At 41.3% G+C, this 15,705-nt stretch overlaps 1 protein-coding gene across 3 annotated transcripts in view; it reads left to right on the plus strand.

Annotated features, from left to right (window-relative positions):
* cntln (centlein, centrosomal protein) overlaps positions 1-15,705 on the plus strand; it is a 93,148-nt gene that overhangs the window by 32,065 nt on the left and 45,378 nt on the right. For all 3 annotated transcript variants that reach the window (XM_082536834.1, XM_082536835.1, XM_082536836.1), the window contains 2 exons: positions 3,843-3,959; positions 13,209-13,309. In XM_082536834.1, the coding sequence (XP_082392960.1) occupies positions 3,843-3,959; positions 13,209-13,309 (218 nt within the window). The remainder of the gene's footprint in view (positions 1-3,842; positions 3,960-13,208; positions 13,310-15,705) is intronic.

Consider the following 15,705-nt stretch of genomic DNA (forward strand, 5'->3'; position numbering starts at 1 on the left):
TACAACCCCCTGAAACCACTCACAAATAGTCTTAGGGCCCCATTGCGCTCCACATGTTGTCTGACAAGACCTGAGTTCTGGATTTGGGAGAGTGGGAGAAATTCCGCTTTTTTCATCTTTGAAAAGCTCAGAGGTTTTAAGCCCAGTCAAATTGGCCCGTTTTGTGCCAAGTGTATGTGCTCTTCGTCTCTTCTCCCTCAGCGTTCATTAAGATGTGAGAGCCAGAGGCTGGAGGTGTCTGGTCCTGGGGGTGCAAGGTGTTTGAGAAGGCCTGTGGAGGAAGGCTGCAAGAGGGAGGAGGGATGAGAGCCATTTCCTGTTTTGAGCTGCTATCTTCAGCAAAAACCACGGGATTTTTTACACAAAGTGGAAAATGTGCTGGAAAATGTCATTAACATACGGGTTTTTTCTTTGTGTTGTCTCCACTAGTCGTTTCCTACTTTGCTGTCTATTTCTTTTCTCCACCAGCGTCATTAAGACCGCTCAGAGAGTAGCTAAAGGTGCGTATATGTGGTGGCCGTGCGGGAGCGAGGTGTTGACCCCGTCAGCTGTTTTCTCTCTGGGTTAATTAAAGAAAACAGCAGTGCAATGTGAGCCCGTGTGAAAGTGGAGTGAGTGCGAGAGCGTGTTCAGCCCTAGGCTCGACTCGGCTCATGTTAGCTCAGCGCGGCTCAGCAGCATGTGTCTGAGACAGTGGGAACAAAGACGGCCATGTAGAGAGAGCCTCGGCAACGTTTCGCTGTTACGAATGAAACGCTCTGAATGGTAACATTGATTTTTGTTAAAAGAAAGCATGCATGTTCCTTTAATAATACAAACAGGGATTTAGTTCAGTATAGAAAGCCTAATGTTAGATTTCAGTCTATCAGTGTCAGTGTATCTGTGTTTCATGAGTGATTTGACATGAAATTGATGCAATAGGCAGCTTTGCCCTTTTCAGTCTTCCTTGGCACCAACCAGTCACTCAATGTTATGATCTTGGCATTCATTTGGCATTAGGCCACATCCTTAAATAGCTGTTAAGCCCACTGGGGTAATGCCCGCCTGAATGAGAGACAATAGAAAATGACTTAAATACTCCCATTAGTGCTAGGAAATCAGGGGCCTAACAAGTCAGCGGGGATAGGCGTTGACTCTCATTGCATTTCGAGCTTGTTAGGGATGTCCCAACAGCTTCCATGCTGCGTTGTTGTAGATGCAGGGGGGTCCGTTTGATCCCCTTTGTGTTCCTGACCAAACGATAAATGGGTAAGTGCGTCTCTCTTCACCTGCCTGTACGAATGCATTTACTTATTTGCCGTGTCTGTCAGGTTTAGAAATGTTTAGACAGTGTCACAATTTTTTTATTATATTTCGTTTTTCAAAATGACCCTCTGGTAAAGGTACTTTCAAAAGTGCTGTGTTGAGTAGTGATCCAGCATGTTTCAGATATTCTTTAGCAAAGTCTATTCCTATTCTAGCATTTTATCCTTGGGGCTGATGAGTGTTTTGCACCTTGTGGTGAACCCTTTGTATTTGCTCTTGTGAAGTTTTCTCTTAATGTTAAATTTTTCAAGAATATGCTCACCTGCTTTAGAGTGTTTCTCATGTGGCTGAATGCTGTGAAGGGTTTTCTTTAGTATAGAAAGGAATCCTGTACTCGTAGTTTTTTTTTAAAGATATACCAAAGTGTCGATGTAGCAACAACTAATGTTTTTGCTATCTCTCCAATGTATATCTAATAAACTTCCAGCCTAATGGCATATTTCATTTACTTCAAGGGCGTCGTCCACATGTTTTATGTCCACCAAAAACGGCATCCTAATACAAATGCCACACATTAAATCAGCTCTAGACTATTTAGCTGCTTTACTGATGAAGCAAGAATAAAGGAATGTCCCATAGCTATCTATGACAAAACTACATAGGCAAGAAAAATTTGTAAACTCACTGGAATTACCAGAATTTTTCAATTTTTCCCTGAAAATGTGGTATGATCTTTATCAAAATTCCAGTTATGTTCAAAAGTTTTTCTTTTGTCAGTCTCCAGCATTGCCCAGCAAATTATTGATTAGATGATTGGTTTGTGTGCAATCAGCTGCCAAAAGATGTCAGCAATGTGTCTGTTAGCCAGTCCCGCCCAGAATAGAACTGCCAACCAATCGCAAATCAGAAGAACAGTCCATCGGCTGATCGGTATGCAGGCAATGTGCAGTTGGCCAGTCCCAGTGAAATCACCCTGCCATTCACCATTACTGCACCACCATATTTTCCCAAAATGGTGTGAAGAAGAGAGAGAGAAAAACCCAACTTCTTATTTATATTAGAGAAGGGAAAACATTTTTTAATCAGACTGGGGATGATGGGGGTGAGCAAATAAAATTAAAGGTTATTAAAGCATCCGTACTCTGATCAAAGTTGCGCCCATAAACAGATTCCCCCTGATTCAGAGCAATTAGCCGCAGCAGCGTGGAAAAGTTCTCTCTGTTTCCTCCTGCTTAATAATGGAAACAAGGATACCATAAGGGAGGATGCACTGAGGCCTGAAGAAGATGGCTCTCTCATGGCTCCATGTTCAACAGCTTTTAGGCCCACTGTAAACAAATTAAAATGTATAAAGCTTTACCATGACTTAATAAAGCTTCTTGCACATTTCTTAAGTAATGCAGATGATACACTGCAAACCGGAAATTGCACAGGGAGAATTGAAACAGCTGTGGGTAAAAGATCTTGTACTTACTCCAGGCACTTTTAATGTAGGTTTGGCTTCATTCATTGTGTGCTTTCAGAGAAATGTCAGTCTCTGTGCCTATAGAGTACAGTAAGGTTATGTATTAAATAGCTTTAGACTCTGGGAAACTAACACACTACTCCCATAGCACGCATGTACGGCCACACAACTACACTCTAAAGAAGTTCAAGGGCTTCAAATTGCTCACGGGGGCATTAGCAGTATTAAATGAAAACATTTGCCATTCCTCAGTAGCTTCTAACTCCCAGTCACCAGGGTTTAACTAGTATTAGCATAGCACGGCGGCATCTAGATAGCCAATAATGACCATGGGAAAAGGACCCCTCCACAACAGCGACCCTCACAATCCATTTCCACACCCCTGCCACATTGATCGAGTGAAAATGAGAAGTCGGTGTGTCTGTGTGCGTGACAAAAACGGTATTCTCTTCTCATCTGCTTCTTTTGCAATCTGTGGATTTCTCACTAAAACCTGTTTTAGTTTGCAAATGAAAGGCTAATTGGAATTGAATGTGTTGGGCTCTGGCTGATTGATGAGTTGGATGTGTGCAGGGATGCAGTTGGGGGCAGTGGCGATGGTGTGTGTGTGTGTGTGTGTGTGTGTGTGTGTGTGTGTGTGTGTGTGTGTGTGTGTGTGATTTGAAATGGGAAGTTCAATGGAGGCGGCAGCTACTGAGCACAAAGTGTCATTAAGTATTCATAAGTGAGGTGTAGACATTTGAATGACCTCGTTTGCGAGTGTGTTTTTGCCATTATTTACATTTGCATGGCACACAGGGAATGCTCCACTGCCCTGCCACACGGGCAGTGCCCTGGGCTTTAACAAACATGCATACGTCGGTACATGATTTGCCACTGAAATGTCAAAGTCAAGGCTGCTCATTTGAATACTGCTAAAGATGGCTGAATAATAAAAACACAGCAACACTAAGGGGCCTTGTTACCCAGAGTGAATTGGCCAGAGGCAGCAAGTTGATGTATAGTACCAACAATTTTCCCTTGTTAGTAGGTTTACTTTCCTTATGTCCGTATGTGTGCCAAGTGAGCCTGTGTTTTTCAGTTTCGCTTGTCTATGCATCTACACTTTGGTCTTCTTTTGTTGTGTGTCTAGGCCAGGTGGAAGGATACAGCGTGCAGCGCCGTGGCAGCTGCGGCAAGAGGACAGTGATGCTGTATGGAATGAGCTGGCCTACTTGAAAAACCTCACCAGAAAACTCTCTATTGAAAAGTAAGTTGCCTGCATTAAAAATTCCCTGCCTGAAAACTTCCAATCTTTAAGTTGCAGTAGACTTGTTAGCTCACATGTGCACCTAGAGTTTAGCAACAGTACTGACACTCCCAGCTTGAAGTTACTTGAGAGATGCTTTTCATTTCATGTTACTTCTTTGTTACTTCTTCTCTTTGCTCCTTCTTTTGTCTTTAGTCTGTCTCTGGATGTAGTGTAGCCATTGTCTTGTTTGATCTAGAGAAGCCCCCTGTAACCGTACCACTAACACTGACCCTCTGCAGTGCTACACAAAGCTTGGCCTAAAGCCATGGTCTACCTCTCTCCAGTCTTCCCTAGCCTTCACCTCTGCTCACCTCTTCCCTTCTCTATCTCGTGCCTCTGTAACCTCCCCTTACCCTCTTCCTACTTGTCTTCCCAGTTGTCTCCCTCCGGCCTTCTGTGATGCTGCAGTAGGCTGAGGCCAGAATTCTAGTACTTCCCCACCACCACCCCCTTCATTGCTTTCCCCTCTGCTCACCCCCCTGCCCTGTCCTCCTAATCCCAGCTGAGCTCATTATGATATAGCCCGGCTGGCTCTCTCCAAGCCTGAGCTGTCCGAGCTAATTACAGGCTAGCAGCCCTAGTGCCGCTGATGCTGCCTGTTAAGGGATGTCCGTCCGCCTGCCTGCCTGCCTGGCCACGACTAGAACTGAGCAGACCCGAGCACAATATGATATAGAGGCGGGGCGTGTGGGAGTGAACAGACCGCAGTGAACATGCAGGTTCCTTGGAACTGACCTGCAAGGAAAACCACAAGGGATGGAGAGCTGCTGGCCTCCTTCCTAGCTGTGCAACTGCCTCATCCTTAGGGGTTGGTGTTGATCCCCCTCATGTGCCCCTGACCAGCACTCCACCTCATTTCCTCCTTTCCCGGCCCTCACATGCGACCTCACGACGGTCGCTTGTGGAAAGTAAACTTGGCTGAGATGTTTTTAACTTGCACTTTAGAAACAAAACCTCTCAATTCCAGGGCAAGCATCTTCACACACGTACAGCTCAGCAGGTTCCCTGTCACTTTTCCCATCTTTATTCTGCTCCTCCTTTCATACCTGTTGTGAGAATTAGCAGGAGTGAAAATAGTTTGGGACTGTGAACAAAGCCAGCTTAACCAAAAAGCTTTACTTTCCCGCAACTCACAATGCAAATTTCAGTTGAATGAGTCCATCCTAGTGCAAATAATCAAAGACGGTCCTGTTACCCTAAAGCAAATGCCAGGAAAGACTTGGGGCATGGAGGGAAAAATTTGCTTTTCACTGACTAGTATAATAATAAATGTGTTCATAACAGTTCTGTCAGATAAGTGTAATTGTTGTCTCATAACAGCTAAAATAAAGGCCCTTATTAAGCTTTAAATAGCTAGTGGTTGGTTTAGAGGAGAGTCTCTGTATAAACTCTATTTGTCTTTCATTTGGTTTCCTCATTGTCATGATATCATTCACAGATGCCTTCTTTCACCTTCTCCAAAAACAGCACATTTAAAGCACTGTCTTGAGGCCCAAATGACCATTTCCCACAATGAATATTGCTCTGATAACTTGTGCACAGTGGGTCCCTAAAGCACTAAGAGAGGGTTATCAAAACCAGCCCCCTGTAATCTAAGCACTTGAATAGCAGGGTGAGGAGGAAGGTGAAACAGGTCTGTTCTGTTTGTTCGCTGATTTGTCGGCTCCCTGTGGTTTAATTTAAGGATGAATTAGGCAACAAATTACTTATTATTTGACAACTTTTTACTTGAAAATCATAGCAAACACCTATTGCGTGAACTTGCAGGAAGGATGACTTTTCATGTAACATTAATAAAGGTCTCTTTGGGCAGCACACGCAGCTAATACTAATTTGTTGAGTTTTGAAATGCTTTTGAATGAGTATTATTTTAGGCTCAAGTCTGTATGAATATGAATCAGGTCTGTAAACTGGCAGCACTTTATAATAATGTCACACTATTATGCATTAGTAAGGTCTTAGTTCCTTATTAAGAAGTGCTTAATTAATCATTTATACAGCATTGCTCTTTAGTATGTCATTTATAAATTCAAATATATTTATCCATCGTTTACTGTTATCCCATATACAGCTATCACTACTGTATCGCTATTATTGCTGCTATATTAATGTTAGTAATAATCATAATCATAGACATAGAAATAGAAATAGTAGTATATTTGTATTTATAAATGGCATACTACAGAGAAGTAATGCTATATAAATGATGAATGCACTTGCTAATACCTTTGCTTCTGCACGGACAAAACATTAGTGCTGTTGGTCACTGATGTTAGGTCATAAAGGTGCATTCCAAGCTTTAAAATTTTACAATTCCTACCTCCAACTTGGAAAAAGTCTGTTTCCAAAACAATTGCCTAGAAAACAGGATAAACAGGATGCAATAATTTACAAAATATTAGAACGTATCACCAAGTCAACATATTAAATGCTGACTTACAGTATTTAATGCACGTCTCCACGCTTAAATTTCTCAAAGGTGGCGTGCCAGATTTGGTGACCCCACTTTTAATGTAGCATTAAAAGACTAACAAAAGTTGTGTATTTCCTGTTTCCTGAGAAGTGCAAATTGTTTTATGTGGGACTAAGTTTAGATCATAGGCATATGGTGGGGGAAAAAAGGAGGGAAAGCATATCCCTGGGGGAAATAAAATGTGGTGGTCCATTTTTCTAATTGTAATTTTCTAAAGGCCATTTCCTCTTTAGTGATTTGATATGCCATGTTGCATTTGGCACAGCTCAGCTTATGCAGTTCCTTACAGCTGGCAGTGTTGCCAGCACTGGGAGGACGCAGAGCATCTTGATCTCCTCTTTATTTTATCTCCCCTAATCACTTATCTCAAAACACGAACAGATTTTTTTAGCTGCTCTTTCTGTTTAATGCCTCTCAGTATTAGGCTATATTCCTGCTGAGCTCTGCTCTATCATGGTTATTTTGCATTTCATCACAACCCATCTCTCCAGTTGTACCATTAGCCTTCCAATATTAGCTGCTAGTTTTTACAGATACTGCTTTAACAGCCACTAGAGTCACACAGTGAATTTCTTTAGTTTTCCACTTTTCTGTAGTGATCGGTGATGCGGGCTCAAAATTATGTCACAATATTTAAAGATAATTTACTGACAATTTAAAAAAAGAAAAGAAAAATAACTGAGTGTTTTGTTGATGCTTGAAAGCAGCATTTATAAATCTTTTCAAATGCACCACAGTCTTCGATAATGCACTTCCTAATTGGAACTCTAAATATATTGAAACAAGATGCCAACAGCAGCATTATAGTAGTGGCCCAGTATCATATCCAGTCCTACAGCATAAGTCAAATATCAACATAAAAGCTTTAAATTTAAAATAAAATTATAGTATAGCCACTGGTCTAAACCTTGGTTTTCCATCCACTGTTTGCTTTCCCTGTCATATGGAGTGCATCTAGCCAGTGCTCCATCAACACCCATTTGAGCCATTTGTTCACATTTGGGTCACACATCACCAGGTAGTTGTTCCTCCTCCTTCATAACCTGATTTTACTCAATGGTCTGTTTTTTTTTTTTTTGCCTCAAGTGGTAAAACACATGTTGTTTCCACCTTTAGTGGGAACAGTTTACTTGCATATTTTGCAGAGTGCTGTGCTTTGCCAGAGGTTGCTAAAGTAGCTTCCTTTTTAGGCACCAAATGGTCATCAGAGGCTGACATCTGACTCTTGCTCTTAGACATGCCTGGGCTTGTGTCCTTGTTGTACACACTAGGGAACATAAAGGCACGCTGTTGCGAGCAATAATAGCATGATAAGATATTTTTATATAACATAAAAACATTTATATTGGTGTTATCACAGCCAGTATGATGTGACATAGCCCTTCTTGCATCTCAATAACATTTCTGAATTGATGCTAGATCACAGCTGTGTTTTTTGTTTTTTTTTCTGAAACAGTTGTTTGGGCAGCGTGGTGGTGTAGTGTCACATTACAACAAGAAGATCCTGGGTTCTAGCTCCCCACAATCATGATAAATGGATGAAGAGATGGATAAATTGATTTTTTTTTAATGGGAAACATTGAGTGTGTGTTAAAAATAGCAGTTTTGGAGGAGACAGTTGACCTAATGTTGTCCTCTTCCCCTCACCCCAAACTGGTCCAGGCAGATGGCCGGGCTCAGGGAGGGCCGTCTGGGGCTCTTGAGGTTTCTTCCTGATAAAAGGGAGTTTTTCCTTCCCACTGTCACAAAAACACTTGCTGATACGGTGTCATGACTATTTTCTCTGTACTAGTGTAAGCACTTTGAAGCAGCTGTTGTTGTGAGTTGTTGCTATATAAATAAAACTGAACTAAAAAAAATTTATATACTGGAAGTTAAAGAACGAGTTTAAATATTTCCATAAGGTTTATGTTAACCCATGCTTTGAACGGTTCATCATTAGGGCCCACTTTGATGGTTTTTGCTGTTCATCGATACAAGGTTTCATACAAACTCCTTTATGTAATAATGTCATCATAACCAGATCAGTATAAAGGGCAATGTAAACATTCAGCATTTAAACCTGTTTAGAGTATCTCTTAGCTTTCTCTATGTTTTTTAAACAAAAATAACATAATAAGACAAAAAATAATAAGACAAATAAACTAACTGACACCAAGGACTATTTCCTACTGGTGTTGGTACGTAGCTGAAAAGCAACTGTGGGCATGGTATGCTAGAAAATTCGCATTGGGATCATTTTATCTGCCTCATTATGCATCTGTCTGCGGCGCTCCATGTCCGTGCTTGTTAATTGTTGTTAAAGGTCTGTTGGTAAAAAGAGGCAGGATTATTTAGGCTCCATAAACAGAATAAACACATGCAGTGCACCCTCAGACTTAAGATGCTATACTCAGACGACATCAAAGCATAAATTAGCTAGCGATTACTGGGGAAAAAGCCTTTGAGATCATTTGCAGTGCTCCTCTGTAGAGAGTGACCATTATGGACGTGAACCTCCCCAATAAGCGACGTTGACTCTAATTAAGTTTAATAAAGTTTACCCTCATATTCCTCTATTTTTTTTCGTTTCATCTTGATTTGCTAAAAGGTATTAGAAGTAATGAGAGTCTTTTGCCTCCCGGACCAGGGCTTAGTTGGAGGAGGGACACATTTGTTCACACAAACAGACACACAAACAGAATGTTATATGCATTTTCCTAAATCAGACAACTAAGGATTTCCCTCATTAATTATTTGGAAAGTCAGTTACTATGCTAAAAAAAAGCCATCTTTACACTTAGCTGGTAATTATGTTGCAGGCTTTAGTGGGTCATCTTATCCCAGCGGTCCCCAACCTTTTTTGCGCCACGGACCGGTTTATGCCTGACAATATTTTCACGGACCGGCCTTTAAGGTGTCGCGGATAAATACAACAAAATAAAACTAGTACCGGTACTGAAAAAAAGAAGATTTATTCATAACACACGTGAAAAGACCCAGGAAAACCAAGTTAACGTTAAAAACGATAACAAAATAACGCTGAAAACTGATAAAAACCCTGAAAACCATACATTTCACACCTGAGCCTCAACTCTCGCGGCCCGGTACCAAACGACTCACGGACCGGTACCGAGGCCCGGGGGTTGGGGACCGCTGTCTTATCCGATCTTATCGAGACAACATTACAACTCTCACAAACACTATTCATACTTGCAGTAGAAAACAGTATGTCTTTTTTTTTTGGTCAAATTTAAAAAGATTTTAATGGACAGGCCTTCTCATTCCCATGTTAAAAAAAATACACCATTATGATATTGTTTGATTTCATTTTAGGATACCTAACGGCATCAACAAGCCTCTTTAACCATGAGTAAAGTGGACATCCTAGGTTGTGGTTGTAACACAAATCCCCATTTACTTCTCAGATGATTGGCCTATGGCAGGAGTACCAACCTCTTCGAGATCCACTGCTGCCGCTGCCGCTGCATTGCCCACGGCTAAAAGTAGATCACAGAGGAACGTGAACTCCACCAGTCACTGTTTCTGCTGACAGCAGTGGCTTATCCGCTGAAACTCCCTCCATGAACAAACAGCCTCCTAGTCCGAGTTTAACCATGGGGGAAATCTCCCCACACACCCCAAAAACAGGAATCTTTCCCCAGTGATGAAAATGCCAGTGGTGTTTTCACTTTCTCACCCTGTTCCCCGCTCTGTGCCGAGAGAGAAACCAAGAGGAGGCTGGCGTGTGAAATCACAATGGCTGCGAATGATGCGTTGCGTTGTACACAATTGTGAAGGAAAACACTGGCAGTTTGTGCTCTAAGCTGTTTTCGGCGCAGCACATGTAGAGCTGAGATCAAATGACATGGAGTGGATAGCTTGTGGCTGAAGTACCAGCACAGCATGAGCGCGAAAATGTTTTTTAAAACGGGGCCAAAAGAGCGGCGTGAGACATAGACTTACATTGTAGACCACATCATTAGCAAACATAACACCTGTCTGTTGCCTTTAGTTTAGTTTCTGCCAAGAAACTTCTTTTGCTTTTATGCCTGCTGAGTGTTTTTTTTTTTCTCTTTTACCTTAGGTGAAGCGGCAAGTTGAGAGGGAATTGAAAATTGTCCAGCTAGCTTCATTTGATTTATCATCCTGATTAAAAAAAAAAGAAAAGAAAAAAAAAGACTCAAAGAACTCTGTAGGAGTTGAAGCTTTAGAGAACATTTTCTCCTTAGCAATATGTAGTATATGACAGGAAATCATGGCTTCATTTCAAATAAATTTCACGTTACTGGAGGTAGTGCAACATAGGGAAAAGATGGGGAAGGTAATTTGTTTCAGGTGCAGGTTGGTGTAGTTTGATGCACATCTAATTTGAAATCACATTTTTGACATTTTTATTTCACTAAGAAAAGAGAGAGGTTGTAAAAACTGGAAAGTAAGAAAACAGAAAACTTGTGGGACTTGTTAAGGTTCAAAAAATATTGGGGATGGACACCAGAGGAAAAACCCACAATAACAACACTGGTCCGGTCGGGTTGAGTCAAACGATGATTTAATGATCACACACGTGGGAGATGAAAGATAAAGATAATTTAACATTTAACTTTAAAACTGAAACAAATGGAACAAATAGCATAGCAGTCAATTCTAAAATGCAAATTCACCAGTGAACCAAAGGTGTTTAAATGTTTTGGGTGGGTTGCACGGTTGCCGTACATTTTCTTCTGGAAAATCTCTTATAGATATGAGCAGAGTCTGCCACAACTGTTACTGAGTACAAGTTGCAGTAGTCTTCCATCTACAGGATGTTATGCTGTGAAACTGCAGTCCCCTGGCCAATGAACTCCATTTGCAATCCAATTTCTTCTTCATCTAAGAAACTATGCTTATCCTTCAGCAAAACTGAAAGTTTTACATATGAGCTTTGGTTGAGCATCAATACCATCAGCATCCAAACAGGCATAAAAAAGAAACATGAGATGGAGCAGGCTCCTTTCACACACTGCATATTTCAGCTCATTTGTCCCATTAACAGCCTGGACACATAAGGCAGTGCCTCTGCTTCATCGACTGGAGTTCATTTATGGAGGAAAATCTATAGAAGAGCGACACATATCCATCTGCTTCCTCACTCCCTTTGGGAGAGTCATTTGTGTACTTATTTAGGCTGTGGTCAGCCATTAGACTATGCCTCTCTGCTGGACTGTGTGGACTAAAATGCTAATTACTTCCCATCCCTTTGCTATGCTGATAACTTCTCCCATGTAATTTTCTTGCCATATGTCTGGAAGAATCTCTTGGTTGGTGTAGCAAAATTAGATTGGTTGAAACAGGTGCCGAGTTTGTGTTAATTGGCATTATGCACATCATAATTCACCCTTACCACAAATGCCCTTTTACTACTCAAATGCTTCATAATGGAACATGCTTGCTCAGCTTACCACAAGCTTTAAGAATCAGCCAGGAGGAAGACCTGCCTTTGTAATGAGGTTAACTGAGGGAAGAATGCCACTATAGTAGGAGCTTGTTTCTAGTGTTTCTCTTTGACTCCGTGGAGCAAAGGGGAGGGAAATTAGGTGTGTGTTTCAGGTGTGGTTGTCTCAGTGGGTTTGTGTGTATCCTCAGTAGACTTCAGTTGGGGTCCTAATAATAACTTGAAAGTGCAAAGTCTAGAGCATGGCTCCACATAATTAGCCTTTAGCAGGAATCAAGCTAATTGCAGAGAGGTAATTGGGCACACTTTACAGTCTGTTTGTCTGCCGTGATACACACAAACACCCACAGTTACACACTGTACTTTCCCACCTTGGCGTTTCATGTTGCTTGTCACTTTGATTTCCAGATGAATTAAAAAGCATTTTAATTAGTTGATTTCTTCGCCGTGTCATCTTTTTTTTTCCTTGGGAACAGAAGCCAGCAGATAAGATTCGAGTTAAAAAGTCCATTAAAAGTTTCTACATTAATGGCTTCCACAGTGGAATTGAGAGTAAAAGATTCTCATCACACAGTTCTTGTGTTGATTGTTTTTTTGCGTTTCTTTGTTACTCCTTTCATATTTTACTGTTCTACAGCCACAAACCTTTGGAAATAAATGTTGTGCAACTTTACTCATTTTGGGAAACTGAAAATGATGTTCAAAATTGTTGGTTGGTTCTAGTTTTTATGATTATGCTACTAAGTAAAGAAGAAATGCAATTGTCAAATTTCGAATTCTATGATATTATCGCTGTGTGACCTTTTGACATGTGCACTGACCTTGAATTTGACCTTCCTAGTAGCAGGAGATCTGTAATACTGCAAAGTGAACTTAGAATTTTTTAAAGCAAATTGAAATATCCCAGCAGTTTTCATTTTCTTTCACAATATGCTGTTGAAAATACGAGTGGGCGATATAGGAAAAAAAATTCTGAATAACGTATCGGTGATTCCAGCTGGCAATTTATTAATGCAAACACAGCATTATACACAATTTAAACTCAACTAAACAATAAACATAGGTGTAATACATATATATATATATATATATATATTTTTTTTTTTTAATTTAAAAAAATATTAAATATCTCACAAACAGTAGCCAATCAGCTATTTCATACGTCATATCTGGACTCAGTACATCAAAATCTATCAAAAAGAAATAAAACATTTTATCTCTGAAGCACACGTCTGAAAAATGATTAACCAGTGTTTCAAAAAACATAGATTTGACTTAGCAAACTTTGTTTGAAGGAAATTTGATGTTGTGTTTAATGCAGAGCTGGCTTGGAAGAAGAGCTTGACATGCTGCGAGTCCAGGCTGCTATGGACCGGGCCACAGTAAAGGAACTCCACCTCTGTCTTGCAAACAAACACCAAGGTGAGCATTTTCCTTCACACTAGTTCTTCTTTTTGTCAGGGAGTGCCTTAAAAATTACAAAATAATGTTTTTCTCTTTGGTCTTTATTAATTTGAATGCATGTTTTAATTTGTCTGAAAATAATGAAACTAAACTGAATTCTACGCAGTTATTCTGTTTTTAATTTTAAGCTCATTTTGTTTGCAATGCTACTTCTTCTTCTTCTTCTTCTTTTTTTTTTTTAATTAAGCACTGGTCTGGTCAGGGCCATGTGCATTACTGCGCGGATTTAATAAGACTACTCCCAGGAGAATTCATAGGACAACTCAATTAAGACTTGATCAACTCCTGGTAAATTGATTAGGACATCAAGTGTGGTGTCCATCTTGTCTGCATGTATTATTCCTGGTGTTAAAAATTACATCCCTTTTAATCCAATCTGCTGCTTTGTCAGATGCTGACCACTGCAACCAGTGACCTTAATTAACTAGTTCAATAACAGATCTGTTCTATATCACTTTAATTTTCTTCACAGCCAATGATGGTGTCTGGTGAAGATGCAAGCATGTGATTTAAAGGATTGCACTAATTAAAATAGTGGCTTGACTTCTGTTGACAGTCTAGTTAGGAATATGAGAAAGCAGCCTCTGTTGAAAGGACATGCTTGGCTTTACATTTTGTCAGGGAAGAATCCCTTAACTTTGAAGGAGTGTGGTCTCAGCAATAGATAGGCATCTGTGTTTTCTGATTTGGTATAGTTTTAATACAGATTATGAACATGTCTGCTGTTTTGCAGTTCAAATAAGGTTACACCATTGTGGCAACATTCAGAATATTTCATATTAAATCTAGACTGAACTGAGTATATTTGGAGTCAGTTGGACATAAAGTCAAGACTCTTAAGAGGAAATTATGGATGGCCATAAGATTTACTCCTGAGGAACCGCTTTGACCCGATCAAAAAGATGCAAGGTTCAGTCGCTCACACCAGGATCACACTAACGAAAGACAGCAGATGAAAGGAACGGAGTCTTTGTGCTGCTTCCTATGAGGAGACACGGGAGGGATGTTAATGTATGCTGCAGTGCCAGAACCTCCTTCAACAGTGGGTGACTAGGGAGCCACCACGTCTTCTTATCAAGGTAGTGCTGAGGTGCCAACTCCCATGCCACCAGTGCTGGAGCTGGATAATTGTCTCCCAACCTGGTTATGTACCCAGCGAACACAGCAGCCCTCCTGTCCTATTTGGTGCTCTGTCTGATTGAATGTGACATGTAGGGAAGACAAAAGGGCAGGCTAATTCAAAGTAACAAACTTCCCTGGGCAAAGCATCAATGCAAAGCAAGGGAGCAGCAGCTCTTTACAACATGACCCTCTCTCTTTTTCCTCTCTGCTTCTGTGGCCGCTTTTTTCCCCTCAACTCGTTCTCCAAAAGATCAAGTGACCTAAAAAGTCAAGGTCCTGAATATTTAATGTTTCCAGCCTCATTGTACAAATTATTTTGGTCATCCCGTCAGGAATGTTTAAATAGGAAAGAAAGAAAAGCAGAATGTTTTGTATTGTTCTCTTTCAAACATTCGTTTCGGTGTCTCACTATGGGGAACACTCTCTCAGCGTTGTCCTCAGAAGCCTCTATATCATTACTCCAGCCAGCATTGGCTGGCAGTCGTGACGCTTGCGTCAGGGAGGGGCCACCCTCCTCCCTATAAAAGGGTGTGACGCAGCATCACCCATCATTCAATTTCCTCTTCTCGCTTCTTAGAAACCTCATCTCTCCTGACTGTGAACGTGAGTCCTAGCTTAACTGTCCATGCGAGCAAGCTAACACCTTGGTCACCGGGCGCTAGCACGGTTCGCGTTTCGAGTCGCTTGCTCATCACCACAGAGCCAGGTCGGAGAGTGTGTTACCTGCCACCACGCACCTAGCACAACAGCTAGCTGACCAAGCTAACAGTTTTTTGCTACACACGGTCACCAAGCCAGGTAGCACAAGCGCTAGCCACCACACTAGCTAGGTCATACTAGCTCACCATAGCTATCCGACCGAGAGAAAAGAAAAAAAAAAAAGATCAGCGTTAGCCGTCCAGCCAATTCCAAGCTAGCTCCACCAAGCTTCCTTAATATGGCAGACTGCAAACCACTGACCAGAATTTGCCCCTGCGGTTGCAAAATCTCAGGTTCAGATACACATGACGCGTGTGTGATGTGCCTCGGGCTGCAACATGCCCAAACGGCTATTTCCACACCGGGTTCATGCGAACACTGCGCTTGCTTCACCCTAAAAAGTCTTCGCCGAAGGCTAGCCCGCCAGGCTAGCCTGTCAAAGAAGGACCCAATGCTGTCTCCAATCGGCCCACCGATGGAGCACACTGAGTCAGCCACACCAGGCACCAGCTGGGGCGACGAGATGGATATCG

The sequence above is a fragment of the Aulonocara stuartgranti genome, assembly GCF_965226115.1.
Source record: "Aulonocara stuartgranti genome assembly, chromosome: 6".
NCBI classification, from domain to species: domain Eukaryota; kingdom Metazoa; phylum Chordata; class Actinopteri; order Cichliformes; family Cichlidae; genus Aulonocara; species Aulonocara stuartgranti.